Source organism: Ceratina calcarata, unplaced genomic scaffold, assembly GCF_001652005.2.
Source record: "Ceratina calcarata isolate Rehan_Ccalc_2016 unplaced genomic scaffold, ASM165200v1 scaffold397.2, whole genome shotgun sequence".
Classification (NCBI taxonomy): domain Eukaryota; kingdom Metazoa; phylum Arthropoda; class Insecta; order Hymenoptera; family Apidae; genus Ceratina; species Ceratina calcarata.
In genome coordinates, this window is record NW_017163090.1 from 103456 (window position 1) to 127195 (window position 23740).

At 39.6% G+C, this 23740-nt stretch overlaps 2 protein-coding genes across 2 annotated transcripts in view; one reads left to right on the top strand and one right to left on the bottom strand.

Annotated features, from left to right (window-relative positions):
- mip40 (Myb-interacting protein 40) overlaps window positions 1-11634 on the bottom strand; it is a 63839-nt gene extending 52205 nt beyond the window's left edge. Inside the window, exon 1 of the mRNA XM_026814781.1 lies at window positions 11157-11634. Coding sequence (XP_026670582.1) covers window positions 11157-11339 — 183 coding nt within the window. The 5' untranslated portion in view covers window positions 11340-11634. The remainder of the gene's footprint in view (window positions 1-11156) is intronic.
- A 135-nt stretch (window positions 11635-11769) lies between these two features.
- The window catches only part of rho-6 (serine protease rhomboid 6), a 101050-nt gene continuing 89079 nt past the window's right edge, over window positions 11770-23740 (top strand). Inside the window, exon 1 of the mRNA XM_018027025.2 lies at window positions 11770-12617. The gene's annotated coding sequence lies outside the window, so the exon portion shown is untranslated. The remainder of the gene's footprint in view (window positions 12618-23740) is intronic.

Consider the following 23740-nt stretch of genomic DNA (forward strand, 5'->3'; position numbering starts at 1 on the left):
CGAACTCCGCTGAAACGAGCCACCAATTAATTTCCGTTCGCGTCTTTGTCGAATTCCTCGATTGTTCGGTTTTAATGGCGATTAATATTCGGGGAAATTGCCGAACTACAGGAATTATAATAATACTAAATAGTTCCTCTTGTGATTTTTGATTACTTATATTATTGCGAATTTTGGTAAGTTTGTTCAAGTATTTTATATAACTTCGACCAGTTTTGGAAAAGCTGCAACTACGCGGTAAAGACTCGACAGTATCTGATGTTTAATCATATGTATATACCATGAGCAAAGTAGAAACTAAATGCATTCGGTAGATAAGAATATCGTAAAGGGATGTTTCCGTTCATTCATTACCTTCAACACAACATCCATTATTCCAACAACTTTAGATGAAGATAATGTTACATCCATTAGCCGAAGTTATCAAGAGGATTCGCTCATCGTTCATTAATTGTACTTATCTGCCGGTAGCGTAATAGCTGCACGAACACTTGTGATGCTTTCAAGTTAACTTCTATCGCTGCGCGATTTCTCTTTCAAACGTCTTCGAGTGATATTTTTAGTAAGTTTCTCTTACATTTACTAATTATTTGCATACCGGTTCCCTTTACGGAGTTTCGTTTCAAGGACGAAGACGCTTCTGAAGTTCATTTGCAGCTCGTTCCCTCAAAGAGAAGGGGACCAACAGAGACAGGGGAGCGGAGGGAAAGACACACGAATTAGGATGAGAGGGCCATGATTTTGGTCGTGTATGGGAGGAATGCTGGCAGAATGACCACGGGAAGCGAAGGGGAAACGATTACACCCGTGGATGAAAGCTGATTCCGAGCACTCCGAGCACCCCGAGCACCGGGTTAGTCACATATTTGCCGACTTTACGAAGGATTAAAAGCTTTTCGCTCCAGCACACGTACCTATTTTCTACTAGTAAATTGCGTTCCCTTGTACCCCACACAACACGTGCAAGAATATTTCTCATTTTCGATGAGAACGATTCATATACTCGACAATACACCGAACGAGTTTTTGGAAACAATCTATAGAGACGTATAGTCGTTTTCTTTTTATGCAATAATTTAAAGAGTAAAAAAATTACTTCATTCTAATTGCAAACTTTGATCTCGTCCAAGATTTTTAATAATTATATAGAAATGATCATATCAGAAAAGAATGTTATCTGGGCTACAGGCGCAACGAAAGCTGATTAATAAAATCAGAGATAGAAATTAATACAACAGAGAATTTTTGTACAGCAATATCGCATTCTAGTGTTTGCTTCATCGAAGCCAGGTAAATTGAAAATTCAGATTATACTTATTATTGTGAACGTATTCCATTGTACTCTTTTGTAGGTATTCTATTTCACGATTTCATCCTGGAAGCTATAAAAATGAAATGCAAAAACGTAAAGGTACATGCGGTAATATATTTAAATAATACATTTTATTATTATGACTCTCGAAGAGTAGTAAAAATTTTCCTACGCAATATAATATATCACAATGGAATAATATAGGGCAGTTAAAAGGGCAGTAAAAATTGAAGAAAGTTCGACGAGATCACGTAGAGCACATAAATTGAAACCGAGCACCGGATCCAAGCGTTAAAACACGGAACGCTTAACGCAACACGTAGAAGCTTACGGTCGTGGTTAGCATTACCAGATGCTGTCGAGGAAAATCAGAGCCAGCCATTCGCATTCGTCGGTGGATCGTTTCGGAGTTGTTTTCTCGTCAAAACTCCTGTACCTAAGCACCGCGGCAGTGGAACGCGTGAAATTGGTAGTTTCGTCGTACGGTACGATGGTCGAATAAGAGCGGAAACGGGAACCGCGTTCGCATTTCCTCCTCTGTTTTTCTTTTTATTCTACTCAAATGATTTCTAATCGAGGAAATCGATTCTCTTCTTTCGTCTAAAAATCACGAATAAGGCCGACGAAGCGAGATGCTGCGCCATCGAACGGAATTGAAAAGAGAATGGGCACAGATGGAAGGAGAAAATAATAATTACCAACGAAGAACGGGGACGACGCGTCCCCGTTCCAGCAATTATTTCCTCGAGAAGGACCGGCCGCTTTATTAAATTGCACAATTTCTCATCTTACTGGCTGCCGTACGTTCACCTTGCCCCGCGCGTCGTGGATGGAAAATCGTCCGGTGGGGATAGATAAATAACAAGATAATGTCCGTGGAATGGGGCTATAAGAATAGGATCAACGCGTTTTCCTTGGTTCGTGATTTTTTAATCATGGTTGGTTCCTCGACCACTATCCCTACTTAATTTTCCTCTTCAAGCACGTTATGGTCGAACAAGGAGAATTGCGATTAATTATTCTTGGAGACATAACTTCATTTTTCATGTTTAAGCAATCTGTTTATAAAATAAAGTAAATAAAAACGTAATTAGAGAAGAAAATGTACTTGTTTTTTCGATTTCTCATTTAATTAACTGCATAAAAGTGTATATATTATAGAATGAATTGCAACACGATACGAGTGTTTGTCCTGTACATTGTACACGTAAATATACACAGATAAAAAGACTTGTATGTCAATACAGTTTCGTTTTACATGACAGAGTAGCTTGCCTGTTGCCATGCATAAAGGTAAGTTTTCAGTAGTACCCTCTTCGTCTCGCGTTACACACCTACTTTATCCTTCGATGCATTCTAGTTTGTATATGCATTAGTGTCAATCATAAACCGCAAGTAATTACGCTTGTTCATCATCGATTAGCAATATTCGAGATTGCAGTTTCCCATAAATATGATTTATTGATTGAACATTCCTTCAGATGAAGTTTCAGTGAACGGAGAAATGAAATTTCTTAAATAACAGCTTTTCCTTGGATATTCTTAATAACTCTTGAATGTGATCATGAACGATCATAAAAATCGTGTAACGATGCGAGAGATGAATGAGAATCATTAAAGTTACGATGCTGCTGCTATGTTAAAGATGAGATAAGCAAATTTGCGCACATTTTTTTCGGTCCATTAAGTCACAAAGCTTCGTACGTTACAGCAATATCTTCCGTAATAAACGGCTAAGTGGAGGAAACAGATAAACTCAAAGAAAAGTTGAAATGCGAGAATTACAGATCTCGGAGTCCTGCGGATTACTGCTAGTCTCATTAAGAAATTCTTGCAAATTCAATACAAGATATCTTTTCTTGAGCTTTAAACGAGATACCTTTCCTTTTTGCGCGAGAAATTTCCGATTAATATCTCCATGAAGTTAATAACAAATTATTTTACAGAAAGTAGTGAGGATCATTATCTATTTACCAAGACGATCGTAATTTTGAGTTGTATAAGTCAATAAATAAAGTAAGATATTTAATACAGACACATGGGGAACATGCATCAGTGGCCGTTTATTATCCTGCATATATTTAAATGAACGCACTTTAAATGATTATACAATTCCTGTGACAAATCTGTTTCACACGCAATTCAGTATAGAACAAACACGTCGTACGTCGTTGCTCCTTTGCCACTCGATTAATCTTTACATTTAGCTTGGCAATCCCTCCAAAACGATTCTCTGAAGTGCAATACGTCTAGAAGCCGTAGCCATCATTGAAACAAGTTAATAACAAATTATTTTACAGAAAGTCGTGAGGATCATAATCTATTTGCCAAGACGGTCGTAATTTTGAGTTGGATAAGTCAATAAATAAAGTAAGATATTTAATACAGACACATGGGGAACATGCATCAGTGGCCGTTTATTATCCTGCATATATTTAAATGAACGCACTTTAAATGATTATACAATTCCTGTGACAAATCTGTTTCACACGCAATTCAGTATAGAACAAACACGTCGTACGTCGTTGCTCCTTTGCCACTCGATTAATCTTTACATTTAGCTTGGCAATCCCTCCAAAACGATTCTCTGAAGTGCAATACGTCTAGAAGCCGTAGCCATCATTGAAACAAGTGACTTTGCGAGAGATCGTCAACCTGTAGTCGAAATCGAGCGCTGCCGTGTTGGAATTCATTTCTCTCTGTCGCGTCGCGTCTGTGAAACTCGAGGAATCGCAAATACTGGTACGCGCAACAACCGAATGCAGAGGCGAGCGTTCAGCTCAGAGATGCCGCGAGTTCTTCGTGGCTGTTTACACGAGATACGGGTATCACCGGGCATTAACTGGGGACGGATATTAATTTTCGAGACGCGTCTAATCTTGCATAATGTGCGCGTGATTAAATAGCGACCTGCGCGCCGTCGGCACCATTCTTGCACCATCCCCGGATCGACGTCGACGCGTCTCATTGTGTTACACCCCTCGTCTCTCATCTATTCGCTTCTTTCGTGCACCTATACCTCCAGAACAAGAACGACCGGTACTAAAAAAAGTACGTAAATCTTAAGATATCAAGCCGATGATGAAACTTTAAACGGAAGATAAGTTTGAGGCGATTTTAATACACTTATATAGCAAATAAAATTACGCATAAATCTTTCTATAAAATAAGGATGATGAATGGAGACTTGTAGCTGATTTCAATATCGGGATCGACCTGCATTTCGAAGACAATATCGATCTTGGCTAATGTATTACACGTAACCCGGCCGGTTACCCATAAATCTTGATTCTCGCGGAACGATAAGGAAAATGGATCGAAAAAGTTGTCCCCGATTTCTCGTTGAATTTTCAATGACGCGAAACCCGCGACCATCGTTAAGCTATTTCAGAAGCTTCCGCACATATTTCATCATGCTATCTATTAGATGCTCATCGAAATAGATCCCTTTCACCTTCGCCACTTCGCATTCCATTTACTAAACGATCTCGACAAGTAACAGTTTTTAAAAATCGCATTTTGACATCATGGTATCATGACAAATTGAAACTACACAGAGAAGAAAAAAAATTTTGATCGTCCAATTTCTGCATGAGCGTACATACACGCGTGCATGATTGAAAATACGGACAATGCGATACCCTTCGTTTTAAAACTAGCGCGCCATTAATTTTAACGATTTGATCTCGACTCGGACGGGCAGAAATAAAATTACGCAATAATCCAGCCGCGAAAGGAACGAGATCATGCGCCAGTAAACACGAAATTGATTGATACTCGACGTGACGGTGACGCGAATTCGCGTTTACATTGGGGATGCGATTATCCGCGATGCACCACGGCTGTGGGTATGTATTCACATCCGCGAAAATGACCAAGCACGACATTAAAGTTGCAAACAAAATTATGAAATGGACGCATTACGCGCGGTTGCGTCAGAAACGACAGCAAAATACAATTTTCCGATAAACCGCGTGGCATATGTCTGATTTTCGGAGAAGCTGATTTCCCGATGCGAGGCAAAGCACGCAAATGTTTTCGGTCGCGATTTGTCTTGCGACCTTCCTATGCGCCGGAAATTTTCTACGGGATAAATCCGCCGCGATGCAAAGAGGCTTTCGAAGTTCTCCCTGTCGTGCGGTGACTTAATATTATAGATTATTGAGGATAAGCATGCCGGATATTGTGTGATACAGTATTTACTCTGGAGACGCAAGAAAGTATCTATACATATATGGTATAATATTATTTCTACGTACAGCAGAGTTACAGGAAAGATAATGTGTTCTGATATCGAGGCTTTCATTTGCTGATTGAACTTGTACTATTTCTCGTCTAACAAGACGTCCCTTAATCTCAACCAATCCCGTACATCCGTTTGGTTTTACGTCACGTCGTGCCGTGGCGTAAAACAAAAATGTGAAAATTGCCAGAAACCACGACAGGCAAGCTAGAGGATTTTCCAGAAATCGAGTTTATGCAATTTCGCAAGCTCGTGACTATCGACAGTTGACGTGAATCCGCGCGGAGGAAGACGTGGGAAGTGCGTCTTCTTCCGCACAAGTTGAATCGAGGTTTCATTCATTCGCCCCTCGTCTGTGTTGACGTCATTAACGAGACGCGACTTGCCGTGTTCGTCCCTTGACGCCAGATTTCTCTTTCATCAACTCTCAACCAACGAACTCCTTCCGTGGTACATCGCGTCACGTTCGCCGGGTGAATCATAATTTACGCGTCGCGTCGTCGTCGTTCGCGGAACAGTTACTACCGCCCCTCGTCCTCTTCCGTTTCTTTTCCGCCCTGTGAATCGATCGGCGACGAATGCGACGCAATTTCGTAAAAACGATCCCGGCTGGGCCGCCGCCGTCGCCGCGCGAAAATGCGATCCTCTTGATGGATCGTCGCTTTTTCGACCCCTTTCCTAGCTCTCTTCCTTCCGTTCCTCGTTCCTATCGATCGATACTCGGTTCACTGTTGCGACGACTACACGATTAAAGTAACCGGATGGACCGTAACCAAGAAATAGTTTGAGAATCGTGGAAGTGGGAACAGAATCGACAAAACTGATAAAAGAACATTGCGCATTATTTTAGAGCTGAGTACTTTTGTTACAGCTGATTAGAGCCGAGTGATTTAGCGATCAGGTAGTTAATGTTTTCGGTTTCCGGTTCGATAATTTCACCGAATAAAGTAATATGCGCTCTGCTTTAGATCATATTTAGTCAAGGATCGCGAAATAAAAATTCTAAGATTCGTTTCATAAATTAGATTCGAAGCAAAGGAAACTGATTTCAATAGAAGTCTGTTTAGACAATATTCAATATTAAAATTAATATAGTAGGATCTACGTACAGCAGAGTTACAGGAAAGATAATGTGTTCTGATATCGAGGCTTTCATTTGCTGATTGAACTTGTACTATTTCTCGTCTAACAAGACGTCCCTTAATCTCAACCAATCCCGTACATCCGTTTGGTTTTACGTCACGTCGTGCCGTGGCGTAAAACAAAAATGTGAAAATTGCCAGAAACCACGACAGGCAAGCTAGAGGATTTTCCAGAAATCGAGTTTATGCAATTTCGCAAGCTCGTGACTATCGACAGTTGACGTGAATCCGCGCGGAGGAAGACGTGGGAAGTGCGTCTTCTTCCGCACAAGTTGAATCGAGGTTTCATTCATTCGCCCCTCGTCTGTGTTGACGTCATTAACGAGACGCGACTTGCCGTGTTCGTCCCTTGACGCCAGATTTCTCTTTCATCAACTCTCAACCAACGAACTCCTTCCGTGGTACATCGCGTCACGTTCGCCGGGTGAATCATAATTTACGCGTCGCGTCGTCGTCGTTCGCGGAACAGTTACTACCGCCCCTCGTCCTCTTCCGTTTCTTTTCCGCCCTGTGAATCGATCGGCGACGAATGCGACGCAATTTCGTAAAAACGATCCCGGCTGGGCCGCCGCCGTCGCCGCGCGAAAATGCGATCCTCTTGATGGATCGTCGCTTTTTCGACCCCTTTCCTAGCTCTCTTCCTTCCGTTCCTCGTTCCTATCGATCGATACTCGGTTCACTGTTGCGACGACTACACGATTAAAGTAACCGGATGGACCGTAACCAAGAAATAGTTTGAGAATCGTGGAAGTGGGAACAGAATCGACAAAACTGATAAAAGAACATTGCGCATTATTTTAGAGCTGAGTACTTTTGTTACAGCTGATTAGAGCCGAGTGATTTAGCGATCAGGTAGTTAATGTTTTCGGTTTCCGGTTCGATAATTTCACCGAATAAAGTAATATGCGCTCTGCTTTAGATCATATTTAGTCAAGGATCGCGAAATAAAAATTCTAAGATTCGTTTCATAAATTAGATTCGAAGCAAAGGAAACTGATTTCAATAGAAGTCTGTTTAGACAATATTCAATATTAAAATTAATATAGTAGGAAAGTTAAGGAAAGAACGTTCATTAGAAGTGAATTAAGTATTGAAATGATGGCCAACAGGTTTTATTATAATTCACTTTTCATATTTACTTAAATTAGTAGCTATATTTGTGATCTATAATAAATATTTATTTCATTCTCTCGTCAAAATAGTTGAATTTCATATCGGTAGTATACTATAGCATGCAAACGACGTGTGCGGCACCTGCTACATAAAAGCTGACTTTGAATGGGTTTTCTGTTACTTTTGTTAGGCTCGTATTTCGATAAATTCTCCTACCCGCTTCCAAACAGCTACTGTTACGCACAAATATGTGTTTCCATAGCTGGTGATACGTTTTCTCCTGATTTAACTGGATTTATAAGCCCTCGTTTCCTCGTATATCACATTGATACACGCGCGGAAAAATATATGTATAAGCATTCCACGTTAAAAAAGGAAAAAATAGAAAAGAACGTAATACGTCGAAATTTATTAATATGTTGCGACGATTTATGGCGGTCCTTTATTCGTAACGCTGTTCATTAAAGAGTAGAATTCAGATAAATATGTTTTATGTAGATTCTTACATTATAACATGCAGGTATCATTAATCTACATACTCTAAACCTGTGGAGATGTACCTCATTAAGGAAAGTTGTTTCATATTAAGTACTATTTATTCTACCATCGTTTCATCCACGTTTCATATTTGATAAATAACAAATTATTTCAAACGGAATAGCGAAACTCACAAATTTTCATTAATTTTCCCGTCGTAACGCAAACGTCGAACGAATCGTACATCGTGATCCTTCATTTGATAACCCGGAGCAACTCACGAGAAGAGTCTCAAATTAATTACGCACGTCTCTCCCGGGTATTACAGCGGCACGTGTTTATATCGTTCCTCTTATTAATTTCTACCACCACCGCGAATAATCTAGCCGCGAATTCCGTTTTGCGTTATTCTTCATAGCTACCGAGTGTGTTCTCGAAAGGTTTCTTCGGCTTGCGAAAGAATTTTCGCGCGATAGTATAGACTACAATACTTGGGGTGGAGGGCAACGAGGAAAGAATAAAGAAGAGGAAGAAAGAGAAATGAAAAAAGTATTCACGAGCGATTCTCTTATTTCCATGCTTGTTACTTTCCTACCACCTGCTCGCTTCGCGTAAGTTATACAATTCTACCGCGAAATTAATTACCGCGATACCATTAGCAGTGCACCGTGGTAAATAAGGGATTGAACATTCCTGGGTCGGTTAATGTTCCTCGCAAAATTAAATACGAAGATGAAACAAGTGGGCGCACAGTGAGTTCTTAATTATATAATTGGTGAATTTCACGGTTGGATTTACGAGTTGCAGAACGTCTAAAACTGTATGTTTTCATCGTATAATTAATAAGGATTACGAACCGGAGAAACGTCGCCTGAAATATTAAATCACTACTGTGTTAAAAAATTAAAAATTCCAGATCTATTACGCGCGTTCCATTCGCAAAACCGATGTAGGAAGATATTTTCCTTCGTTCTTTATGCTGGTATACTATAACTGGACATACACAGGGGACCTCGTTACGAAAATATCATGGAAATAATCAATTATACGGATTGCAGGTAAATCCGGATGCAAAGCTCGGCCATATAAAGCGTGGTTTATTCAAAAGAGCGGCGAGCCATCGATGAATCAGTCAGCTTTAATTCACGGTAAGCGCTCTCAAACCACTTCATTCCCGTTCTAGTTGGATCGCAATAAATGCAATTTAAAAATGTAAATTTCCTATGCGTCGTCTACCTATGAGCTCTCACCGTCATTCTTTTTATTTCTTCTCATCTTCAATCCACCGTGATCCAACCTCGTCAATTTTCGTCGTTCTTTTTTAGAACTTTTCTGCATCATATTTTGTGGTCGCGTATAATTTCTCATAGGTTCGATCATTAAAACATAGAGAATATAATGCATCGAGGAGGATTACGCGAGTTCGCGATTAAAAACAAATTTTCATTTTATTAGAATAGAAACTGATAACTAACGCCCGAGTAATTTGGATTTTTAAATTTCTTTTCGTGCATATGTCTAGCGGTATGCCAATGTTTTTTTAGCCACTGTGTGCACAGTGGCACGTTTCGAATAAACGAAAAATACTAACGGTGCGATGCAAGCGGACTATGCGTGAAAATCAGTAAAATATTTCAGCCACTTTTCATTCCGTTGTGTCGTCATGATGCGCCACGGGTCAAGTGCATTTTTTTCGACAGGCTCGTAAAAAATGCGCTTTTTGCACCCCTTCCCATTTATTGTTCACCTCTCACTCGGTTATATACAATATTTGCGTCCATGACGTACTTAATTTTAGGCTACCGAGTATTTTAAAAAAAACAAATCAGTTTTCTTTTTATTCTTTTCGACCGTTGAAGCAAAAGATTAAAATTAATTGCAAATTCAATGTTAATGGGGGAGAAGTGATTTAGCGTTGGGAAGAATTTATGGCGCGTCGAGTTAATGATTTTCTGCGACAAAATTTGTAATTCACTGTGGAAATAATAATGAAAGAGGCGCGAGTTTCAAATATTGTCGCAGCTATTCCGAGGAACGCGACGCGTTGGTCACCGTGCGCGATTATACGCATTACCGTTAATGCACTTTCGGCTTTAACAAACGCTAAAGCTCGTACGTATACGTGTTGTTAATTAACATTAAAGTTAATGCGCATTATCCTTACCTTGTTACCAAAAATATAGGAAATGTATAATGTAGGTTAAAATCTGGAGCGAGTAAATAATTAATAAAAATTAAGTACTGCGGTTCTGTAATACTATCCAGATTTTGTTTAATTAATTAGTACACCAATGAGCAATTTAACTTTCAATTAGCTATAAATACACCCTATTGACCCGCAGTTAATCACGGACCATATCCATACGTATAAATACGATATAATATTTAATTAATTCGATACGTTTCACTTACCTTCGTCTAGAAGATATCGCTTGGTTCGTAGAAATGTTAATTTCCGACGAGAAGCGGTCAATATGAAGAGCAGACGCAGCACAATTTGCATGGGAGCTTAACTACCCTCAAGGGGATAATAAATATAAATGCTCAGTTCCGAGAGTGATGTTACTTCATCATCGGTTAATTACGGGATACAAAATGGCCTGTACATTATCTAATTCACCGATGCATAATACTTTTCTACTTGTAATCACGTTAATAATGATATGCACAAAGGTTTAGAATGTTTAAACTGCTAAAAAGCTTTTAAGAGAAGGATAATTAAAAATGATGGTCAAGTCACGAAAACGCATTGAATTAAAAATGCAATGAAAAAACAGGCGAGGCAAGATGAAAAGCAAGTCATTCCTTAACCGCTGCGCGACGAATTTTAGTCGTGCTAAGATTAAATTTCTAACGTACGAACTCTTACCTCGTAATTTATTCGGTCGTGTGTTTGCGTTGCTCGTGAATCTGCCGGCGTCTGCGAATATGGAAGGTTAGGGAGACGTCGTCGCTGGAACACGCTGATCGCAGAAAACCTGTCGTACTCGCCATAATGAATACGTACTATCTCTATGAAAACCGTTCTTGCAACATCAGCTGCAGTGATCATTTCTTTTCATCCACGACCGTTATTAACTTTCCAAACACGCACGTAATGATAACGAGAAATTATTAAAGGAATCTTAGACCGAACATCGAAGAAATGGTTAATGGACCCCGGCACTTCTATCACACACAATCACATGCTCGCGAGGCAGCGTTTCATTAATTTATTGTTTGACGCCGAATTGTAAAGTCACTCTTGAAATGAAAACAAACGCGGTAACAATCTTGTTTTTTTAAAGCGGAAAACAGTATTCACAGCTGCAACTCATTGTCAGACTTCCACACGGTTGTCTGACTTGGTTGTAGGTCAGGCTACTTGTTGTTTACGTGTTACATATTAAGTCGAGTCGCGTTCGAGATACGTATCGCGTTTCACTTCAGACCGCCAGTGCCGATCCCGCCACTCCTCCATGTCCGCAGTTCGACGTAAGTACTCTCATCGTATATGCGTTTCGTAATTATATTGCTCGGAATTAATTGCTACAAAACTCTGTTCATTCTTAATATTGTTTTATAACGATCTTTGAAGCTGTTTATTTGTCGGATACGTGCAAAATCGTGTCATACTGTGGTGACGTGTTACGAATTACCGAAGGGAGTCTTCAGTTGTATTGTGCTCGTATTAAGAATGTATTTTACCTTATTAGATTTGATTTAGACGGATACTTTCTTATTGAATTACATCAGTTACGATGTTTATTTAATCTGAGAAACGACAAGGTGTAGTATGAATTATCGGGAAACGCGTGTCGATTAATTTTGGTGGCTTTGTTTATTGCGCGGGCGGATATTAAGTTTCTACGGATGCGTGTAACTATTTTCGGTGTTGTATTAACATTAACACGTAATAACATCTAGACAAGCCAGAAAAAGCGCGACATATCAGGATGCACGTTCGGTCCTTGTCGCGAACGTATCGTGCACAGTCGAACTATCTTCGTTGCGCGCGCAACGCGTGCTGTTGACCCATCGTCATGGCAACCCGCGACGAGTCTACGCTCCGTCCAAGGTGGACGGACTGCGGCGGCCTGGTGCGACCGAACAGAAGTCAGTGCACGCGCGGACGTCAAGCCGTATGTTTACGTACTATTCGGGTTTCCCGCGACGTTTCACTCCGTCCGCGTCGTCCGTACCGTATCCGCCGTCGACGCTTACAGTGTTTGTGCCTCTGTATCACTGGACGAACTGCAGACAGCCGAAGGGGATCATCCGTCGAAGCCCGTCGTTCATCATCGCTGAAGGGATCATCATGAAGTGACTGCTGGCCGACTAGATAAACAAGGTGAGTACACACTACTTCTTAATTGAATTATCATACATGGACATACTGTATTCATCGACATACGCAACAAAGCAGTCCTTATGTTTTAATTGAGGGAGAAATGATGGCGTAAAGTAATGAAGACGCTGCAAAGATTAGATGTGCGCGTGTTAAGCTTAGTGCGAACTTAAGTTAGCTCACGCTTACGATTGCCAATCGTGAAATTGACAAAACTGGTAAATTATTAAACTTTTTACTTTTGTGAAAGGCCCTGTTTGTTTTTGTTCTACATACGTAATTAATTTGTCGTCCCGTTGTTTATGGTATATCGCTTATCGTTTTCCCTTATAATTGCGGCCGAAAGTTAGGAATAGAAATAAGTAGTTTTCGCTGATATGGGATCCGTTATCGTATCGATATTGCATTTGAGGAAACATTAAGAGTAAATAAAGGTATAGCAATAGCAGTAATCTCAAAGTGGGTGCAAAACGCACAAAAAGAAATAACTTCAATTTATCCAGAAGTTAATTAATCGAATCGATCAATGAAATCAGTAAGACAGGCAAGTAGGACTACGATTATTAGAATGCGAAATTAATGCTAGTTAGAAACAGTATCGGTTTCAATCGGGATGTGCTACTAATGGAATCGGATGTTTCTCAAGTAGTGTGGTCTCTGTCAACCATCGGTTGAGTGGTTCGTTCTGCTTTTAGTTTTGAAGATCAAGTTAGAAGCGGGTGCGTCGTTTATCAAGTTACGATGAAAGCGGTGCTATCTTCGGGTCGGATGCACTTTAGTCATTTTTTTTCGCTTAGCCACGTCGTTCTGAGTTTGGTTCGGGCAAAAAAAGCTCTTCATCTGATGCATTCATTCGATCGAATCTAACGTTGTTCAAATGGACGCTACTAGGTTTCTGGACTTTTTAAAATTCGGGATCACTTTTCGTTGTAGATAAAGTAATGGGGCTATGGTCTCGAAAACGTATTATACTTAAATTGCAAACGGCATAAGTTCATATAAAAATCATGCATATACGCGAGAGGGATTTTTGTTAATTCGGAAGATAAAATGTTACAAAAAATGTTTTAATGTCAGTTACTGTAGACTTTAGAATATCCATTCGCCGAAAAGTCCATTGTGAGAATTTTCTGCATACTTACTGCTCTTAATTCAAACATTCTTATCTCCTACATGAAATTAAGATTTCTCTGTAACATCCAATATCTTCTTCACACCGAAGAGCAAGTCAATCATCATTTCTTCGTTATTTACGAAAGAAGGACTAATTTAGGAAACGAATGAAATTAAAGAGCTAAATCATTAAATGTTGAATGCTGTAATTCTAACTACAAAACTGAAATCGTTGGATCTAATTATAAGTGGTCCAAGGGTATTTTGCGATGGAATATAGCTCGATTTAAAAGATTTCGCTAAATTTCGTTTCTACGAGAGTTACGAACTTCCGCTTTTGTAGATGTTTCAAGGTTATCGTCATCGCCGGAGACGCGCTGCAATCCAAATATTTCCCTTCCGAATAAACTCGACTCCCCCGCTTTTGTTCTCGTCTCACCCTACGTGTTCAAAGGGATCCGTGACTGTTCAAAGCGAGAAGGAGACTTCTGGGTTCCTCCAGTATTCCTTGCACGATTCCTCGCGTACATTTGCATCCGGCCCAGCTCCGTTTGTCCATTTACGCGAACGACAGACAAGAAACAAAACTAAGAAAACCGCTTTTTCCTCTTCGTTCAATCGAGCTTGGCACAAAATTTACTTTTATAATTTTGTATAATTGTGTTTTCAAGTTAAGAATTACAGTAATATTTCACATAATACATTTTATTTTAATATTGTTTGAAACACTAGATGCAAAAGTAGAAATCACTACTATTTACTTTCTCGTAGTTTCTTCTTTATACTCCAAGATAACAACTGATCGCCTTTCAACACTAGGCTATTCTCTCTGTCCGGATCCGTCGTTCGGATGAAAATTAAAGAAATAGAAGAGAATACAGGAGTGCGATCGGTGCGAAAGTTGTTTCGTCGTCTTTCGAAGTCAAAGAGGCGAAGTCTCTCGTCTCGTTACCGTGAGAGACGAGAGCTATGGCTTTCTTTTTTCCTTTTATCCTTTGTTCGTCTATTTCCTACTTGTCCTTTATTGTGAACGAAGTGAGAAGGGAACGGCGTGGATGGTATTGAGCAAAAATATGATTTGTCTCGATGAAAATTGTCTCGTATCACTGTTATTTCGATTACAGCTTCGATGGCTGACCGATCGACTGCGTTTATTTGGGAGACGCTATTATTAGACGGTATTTCTTTGACTATGTGCGACTCGCATCAGTTGGGAGAATGACGAGTCTATAAGATTAATGTTAACATGTTGCCTTCGTAGTCTATCATTTGTGTTTATCACAAAAAATCACTCGTGCATTTTTTACTGAGGGCAGTTTGAACATTTTCGTACACGAAGTTGTTTATATTAGCAGAACTTTTAACACAGGAGTCACAAAGGCACATGTTTCTCCTGACTTTTCGTACATGGTTAACATTGCTTGAAAGGCCTCTGTTATCTCGCAAAGAAGAAATGCATTGCTCTACATCTAGAAACGGAGGAATCCTTGCGTATTTTGAAAGCACCTGGTTTTACAAAGCAATTGTCCTCCCCGTATAATGGCCTCTTTAGTATTTCTCCTTACTCCCGACTTCATTGGAAATGATAAATCTCATTGCCACGTGAGAATTTTCGTTTTGCTATATGCTCTCACTTTTTGTGGAAATATCGAACTTTGGCAATAAGATTATTTTTCCGTTCCGTATTTAAGATCAAATGAATCGTAATATTTATAAGAAAATCTGGATCTGTTCCAGTACTGGTAAACTCGCTTGTTTTTTCCTTCGATGCCAGAATTACGTGATCTGTGCTAATAAATTACAAGGTACCATACCACAGATCCACATTTAAAACGAAAACATGTTATTTTTCTAACGAGAGTACGTTTTTCCTTCCATCGATAAACAATCCATTATTCCACCTAAATATCTTTATTCTCTCTAGTCCGATCACATTGCTAAACTTCATTGTTAGATTTTACGATATTAACCCGAACTTCGTGGAAAGAATAACCTTTAACGTACACACAAACCGTGAAATGAATTTTCGCATGGTTTCAATTTCGTGGAAATCGATTTCGAAAATTCATAGCTCGACCGGGACCAAAACATACGGGTTTCGTATCCAAACGAGAAATATACGATCCCACGAGGAGGGTCTATACCCTGGGAACCCTTTGAAGCATTTTTATCCATTAAGTTCTACGCTTTCACTTGTTTTATCTGCGAGATCGTAAGGTTGACGCAGGAAGCTTTCTAAGCCTAAAAATAAATTACTCTTCGCAGATCCTCCTCGAGAAGCACGCGGTTTCCCTTGCACGGTGGTGTATCCACCAGCGTGAGCGAAATAACTGCAAATATTTTCTCAAACGGATCGCGTCGGCGATTTTTCAAATATATCTGACCAAACTATCCGGCGGCGGCGGCGGCGCGATATTCCGTCGTACTATTTGCAGCGGACAGTGGAAAAGCTTTAAGCTCGATCTGGCATCGGACCAATTTCGCGTCGATCGCGGCTCCGTACACGTTCCACCGTTTGTCGAACGAACAGGGCACCAGGGGATGGGCAGAAAAAAAGGAAACGGAGCTCGTGAATAACCCCATTGGCGTGTAATCACTACACGGAAAATGTCCCGAGGCGCTTTATTAAACCGATACCGAGTTTTTCGACCGAGTTTTGATTTATCGACCGATTTCAACCTCTTTTACCGCATCAGTAATATTATCTCTGCGCGGTACCTTGAAAAAATAACATTCCTCTCGCGGCGTACGCAACTGGGTTGGGACGTTAGTTTAGTTCTCACTGTCTTTACGAGAGGCAAATATATTTCGGTTTAAAAAATAATTGAGCGGATATACGTATATGCATATATAATTCCATTAATGGTATTATAGATTTGCTTCCACGTAGTGAAGACAAAAATTCAAACATTTTTGTGAGTTTTAATAGAGATGGATTTTAATTAATGCTTATGTAACTGCACCACAAAGGTTGGAGATTTTTCATTGAATTTACATTGCATTTGCAGAAAAAATGTAGTTCGCGGAAATATTCCTATATTTTTAAACGATGTGAATCCGTTTTACTAGAAGTTTTTCCTCCATCAAATATAACCAGAGTGGAATTAAAATAAAAACAATAACGTGATCCATGATTTTTTCGCACTTAAATTTGGTGCAAGTCAGTTCACCGTAGCTGGTTCTGAAAGTGAAAAAAAGAAGGGTCGCAGCATAATGGATCGTCATCTTCGTTGAGATGTCGTGATCCTGGCTTTTCTTTGATGACAATTAGTCGCTCGGTACCGAAGGGGGTTCCACGAGAATTCCCTTAGGGCGGACAGATTTCACCCACTAGTCCAATCGGCTTGACTACCGCGAAACATAATTAAACCATCTTAAACTTTTCCATTCCGCGTTAAATCCCGCTTTTATCACTCTTGCCTCACGGACCGCTTTTCCCCCTTTTCTTTTTTAATATCGTGGTCAAGTTTCGCCTTTCCCGAGTTCGTTGAATAACGTGTCGATGAAGAGCGACGAGAGAATTTAACGTTGAAAATCCCTTATAGAAACGTCCATCAATTATTCCTTTTCATGCTTAATTAATCCTTTGTGCGCTCACAGAATTTCTCATCCTCATGCTTTATGATAAACCTTTTTCCATTTTTATCCATTTAATTGTCTAAATATTTATGTTTGTTGGTGTGCAGTCTTTAGTAAATGAATTTTCGAGTTTTTTTTAATCTTATTTCATTCTATTGTGTTAATAGAAATTAAAATCATAAAATAATAAGAATTTTAGAGATAGCAGTTTAAACGTAGAACGCACAACGAATTGGAAGTCGTTGCCGTCGTTAATTATTTTACGTATGTTGCATAGGTTGCCCTTGTTAATAATTTAAAGTTAGTTCCCGGTGCCGAGTGAACACGCTTAGGAGCGGTACTAATTTCAATTGTAATAAGGTTATCTGGCGCGTTGTAGAATGGTGTAATTCGTAGGGTGCTAGGCGAGTAAATTTGGACGACCACGTGCGTCCGCGCAGATGTTGCCGAACGACGACACGTATAAACTTGGAATTTAGAGTATGATGGAAACAGTCTGGAATCGGTAGATGGTATAGCGAGCTTCCAAAGTTGCCTGCGGTCTTATCACGCTCCTAGGAATTAGATTTACTATTAGATACATACTTATTTATAAATACACCCGCGCTCCTTGAACCGAGAAATTGAGTAACATCAGACGTTTACATATCGTATATATGGTTTAGTTTTTTTTTTAAGTACGTTACCGTTAAATTCTAGTGTTTAATAAAAAACGTAGTTAAGTAAGAGTTGGTAATAATGAGAAGTATGTATTTGTCCCACATGTAATCACTCTTTATTTTGAGATGCATATTATATAGTTTGTTTAATTATTTCTAAGCTGGTAGTTGAGTTGCCTAGGATTTTCAGTAGACTGAATTAAAAAAGGAAGGGTATCTGTTAAAAGAGTTCGCTTATTAACACGAACTGATCGAATTTCGCTAGTAAAAATCAATTACTGGACAACAGGTCCACGTCTCAATTCTAGAATGATGGAATATGGGGAATTATTGAAAGTGCAAGGAAGGACTTGAAATTTCGACTTTCTTTATGAAAAACGTTACTCTTCGCCAACCCAGAATGCATACATCGCATATGCAGTTGCTGCATTATTTATCGGTTTATCGATAACCTAATGCTTCCTAAAACCCTCCATCGGAACACGAAACACGGTTTCCCAATAACCCAGAGACCCGAGACCGATCGATAAGTCTACGTACCGGCGAAAATGTATCTTCCCGTAATCCGGGGACCTGATTTTCGTATCTACGATCGCGGGGATCGTTTCCGTATCTGCGTATATCTTTGTGGTGCGGGGGTGGCCAGATCTTTTGCCCCCGAGGGTCACGGATACCCGAGCCAAAAATTGTAGGAGAAGCAGCGTAGGGAACAGGTCGACGGCGATGGCGGTTGCGCGGAGATAAAAAGGGGATTAAGATGCGAATTCCCAGAGTCCCCCTACTCCGCTTACTCCCGTTCTTCCGTGTAATTGTAAACTTGTAGTCGCTGCGGTCATAAATTTCGCGCCGCCGTCCGGGCTTACTTTTAAAATTTAGTATTCACGTGTACCGTTCGCCGGCAAGCCGCCGCCATTGTGCCGGCCGCAAGAAAACTCGAAAAAGTCCGGATAATTCTATCGCCGTGCCAACCGCTCTTGATGCATTGATAAGGAAACTTGTTGAAGGCTTTTCTTTGTCTCAGGCTTTTTGTTACTATATTCTTGAGAAAGAGGAAAGGAGAAAGCAAGAGGGACGAAGAGAAAGAGAGGCAACTTTTAAGCGGTTTAGTTTAACGAATATTCCACTATCTATGCAGCGTTTCGTTTCTTTTGTGTTATTAGTCGAAAACTTATTGTGTTTTATTGCTTTAGGTCGCGCATGCTTAATTCAGAATAAACGTAATTTGCTTTCATTGAATCTGCAATTTTCAGAGGTTTATTTTATGAAATAGACTATAATATGTATAACGTTCCTGTGAAACGAAAGACTATTAGCGTAAAATTTAATTAATGCTCTTCGTAGGTATTACAAATTATCTAAACTTAAGCCTACAATTTCATATAGAGACGTCTGGCATTTTTCATAAGAGAAAGAAAGGTGTTTTATTATTTGCTATTGATTCACAAACGACAACTTATCAAGCTTTCGTAACAATTGAACGTTGCTATCAAATGGTACCAGTGTTTCACAAGCCCGAAATTAATTTTGACGTTGACAGTTTGCGTTCAAGTTCCAAGATATCATTCTACATGACTAGGTTGCTTTAAAATCTACCCTGGAACTTAACGAACGAGGTCGGTGGAAATTGAAATACTTAAAGTGACGAAGTTAAAGGTTTTGTGTAAAGGGAAATTTTATTTCAAGTTTTTTTTATTTAATTTAACATAAAGAAGAATTATGTTCCAATTTTTTCGCGCGGAAAACAAGATTATTCCGAGAAAAGAATAACTCTTTGATAATCTTCTCGTTCATCCATTGTCAGTGCCGTGAAACCAATTCACCGGGTTGGCTCGCTCTTTTCCACCCGTTGCCACCCGTTTCGCTTGTTTCTCAGCATTCTCCGTTCACGCAGAAAACGAGATCGCGTTAGCCGTCGGGAGGCATAATTTTTACGATCTGGAGCTTTCCAGGTGGTGGAACCCACTGGAGAAAAATGTTCTTTCTTTAATGATGTGTCACCGGTGCGAACTTACGGATCCGCCTTTCTATTAAAACTTACTTCTGGACTTACTCTGGAAGTCCTTTGGTTCCGAAGGTACCGCTGATGAAATTGCTCAGGCCGTAATTTCTCTGATGCTGTTTAGCCGCGCCCTAGGAACGGGAAATCGAGATTTGATTACAGGTTGCTCGGAAAATTGCGTTATTATCAGGAAACATCACTTAAAGGAATAAATTTATAGAAAGGGAAAAGGGACGCTTTGCTCTGTGATTTGGAGAAAGAAGAAAAAGATGATTTTCAAACATTTGTCAAGAATTTATGATAATATATCCATTTTGTATTAAATTTAGTAATATGTAGTAAACATTCGTGTATTGACTATCGCGGTCTGAAATGGAATATTTTTGTTGTATCAATTAGGAAACAAATACACATATTAATAATTAATATTGGAATCTGATTCTGGCGCGTTCGAATCAATGCGAGCATGAAAGCTAATAGCGCCCTACAATTTATATATGAACAATGGATTTCGGTACGTATGTAATAGAACTATGGGAATCATTGTTATTACTGTTATTAGCAACATTTGATTGTTTCTTACTGCTGCCGCCGTTCTTAAACGGAACAATGCAATTATTTATTTATTCTTCGAACTTATATTCATTTCTATTAGCTGCCAAAACATTTCTGGTTTGAATTATTTTAAATTGTCATTTAATCATTTTATTAATGATATACTTCAATCTCATTTTCAAAAATTATTATTCAATTTTTCATTATGTTTATGAAAGATACCGGTGGAAATCGGGAATAAATCGGCAATTTTCTAATTGAACAGTTTCTCTTTTTTGCAATACTTTTAAACTGATGTAGAACTTGGCTAGAACTAATCGCGTGAGGTATGAGTAAGAATGTGTATTTCCATGATAGGAGAAGGTAAATATCAGAGTGAAGACACTCTTGTAGCTGCAAAAGAGGCGATCCCCTAACAGCTTTTGCAGCCACAACCGATAAATATCTTTCTCCTCGGCCTTTTTGCAATCGTCTGGGGGTGAAAACCTTGAAGAAAGAGAAAGAGAGAATGAGATCCGGCGAAAAATAACTCCTTAGTCCTCCTCTCACTGCCACTATTTTCGGCCGGGGGTGGAGACACGCAGGCTAACCTAGACACAGTCGAATTTCCGGATATCTAAAGGTGCTCGTTCATGAGACGAAGACACGATGGTAACGGCAGGAAGCTCCTTCGGAACTTCCGAGATAAAAGATTCCGCGCGACCAGCGTTACGGTATTAGAGCTCGGGGAGTGGTTAGCGAAAACGATGAGAGGGAGGATGTCCTTGCTCTCTACTGAGTATGTATCGAAAGTTCTTTCGTACGTATAAGTTTAGAAATATTTTGTTCAAAAACAATACCGATATAATTTTTCATCTTTTTACATGATGACAGCTGATGATATTCCAACAATTGAAGAGAAACGTACAGTAATTTTTAAAAATGAGTAGTATAAGTCTATCTCACTCAGAACGGCTATTCCAAAATCAGGAGTATGATTTCAATTCATTCCGATCATATACTTTCTAAATTCGGATTGTTCCTGTAATTTGAAAACACGTAATAAATTATTATAGGAAACATTTGATATGTACAAATTTTTATTCAGAATTTTCTACCAAAAATTCGTTGCGAATGCGCGTCTAGAGATAGTTTCGCTAAGTTGTGAAATTACATCGCTGAAAAATGGGGTGGCTAGGAGAGGGAGGATGAAACGCGTGATTCCAAGGGATTTATCGCTTTCGATTATGCGTCGTGTCCGGGAGCTCGAATTGAAACGGCGGTTAATTAAACGGTTCAGAATTAAGCGACGGATCTTGCTGGATATTGGTTTGAGGGGGAGGGGTAGTTTTCCTTTTCTTCTTGCCCGGATGAATTTTGCTTTCCGCATCGTCGCCTATCTACTTATGTAAAGAGTTAGTAGCAGCGATAGCAATCTCATATCGAAGGTATTTTTTTATAGCGCGAGTTAATAGAGTTGGCGGTTTACGAGTATAAGAATGGCATCCTCTTTTGACGAGTATTTCATATTCCTTCCTCCTTCTTGGCTAATATTGGATTATAGTTTACATTTTTTCTTCTTTGTGGAAAATGAAATTAAAATATTGGAATTCTATTGTATTACCTGTATGATAGAGAACGCGTCGACAGTAAAACTTTCTCTGAAAATATTCGTCCGGATACGATTAAAAAGGCAGTAAGACTAACAAGCCACCCTCTTTTCGGTTGGGAAACGATCGGCGAAAAAGGAACAGACGATGGAAATGTGAATAGAACTCGAATAGGGGAAGAGGAATGCAGGATGGAATAGAAAAGTAGCGTACCGTTTCGAACCGTATGTGAAATAAAAGCCTGCCGGGGAACTTGTTAAGAACATTCAATGTTCAGGCTCGTTCTCTGATCTCCTCCGGCAGAGGTGTAGGTACGAAAAGTTGGGGAGGAAAGTTTATGTCGGAGCGAGGGAAAGTTTGTCGAAGGTCGTGAGTCCGAGGAGAGTATTTTTCGAGAATCGGTTAGCGAAAGGGTCGGCAACTTGTTCTGGGTTTGAATTCGGGGCATAGTCGAAGACGGAAACACGGGCGTTTTCAATGGGAAACTACGCGATTCGTTAACCAAATGATTTTACAGGCTGGTCTCGATGGCTCTGGGGACAACAGACTCGAACAAGCTGAACTTCTCTTTTTATACGCTTGCGTGATTGTAAGACTCGTTACAGTATTCTCCGTTTCTGTGTTCTCCGATCCTCGAAGTTACGTCGAAATTAGAAAATTGATGAAGCAATTGAAATTGAAACCAATTACTCGTTAAAAGAATTAATGTATCCTTCTAGAAAGCCTCTTTTTTCATATATTTTTTTCGAATCCTTAAAATGATTTTAAACTTCAACAAACATCGTTTAAATACTTTGTATAAAATTTTTTCACAATTTTTACTACTATTTTTAACTTCTCTATAGAAGTTCATTTCTATCAGTCTACTTGCAGGCGTTTAAACTCAAACTTGAAATACCTGACTCTGACAGTCGACAGGATAAAATAATCAATTTTGTCGGGGAGAATACGAGGTAATTTTTGCTAAACGAGTTAAGGCTGTTTACCGAAAACTTACAAGAGAAGAGAGATAAGGGAAGAGAAAGAAAAGGGTCGAGACACGATGGTAAATCTCATCTCTCGAAAACTTGTCATATCTCGGCCGGCATAAATTCCGCGCTACCTTCGCTGGTCCGTGATAAACGTAACGAAACAAGCAATTTCGTCGTTTTAACTCACGACGAAACTTTATCCTCGGTCCGAACGAACCCCTTCACCTCGCCCAAGTCGCAATCGTCGGGGAGCCACGAAATTTGCAAGTAAATGAAGGGTAGCGAAGACCGAGACGTCCGTCTTGAAACTCTGAACCGGGGCTCTTTTTCACGCGTGGCGCGAGAGTTTGAACGAAATAACGAGAGGAATTTTCGTTTCACGGCCGCAGAAAAGTTGAAACGGAAGTGCGGGAGGCATTAATTAATCGTCCTGGCTTTTAACGAAACCGTACTTCATCGTCGACCGTTCTTCTTCTTCTTCTTCCATTGTTCCTCCCGTTTCTATTTTTCTACTGTGTCTTTTTTTGGAAAAAGGATCTTTCTTTGTTTCTCGATCTGCATTCGCGGTGGGTGCACAGTTTCAATCGACACGATTGCTGGATTTATTGCAGTCGAAGCTGTCATTACAAATCGACTTTTCATCCCCCATTCAATGTTACTT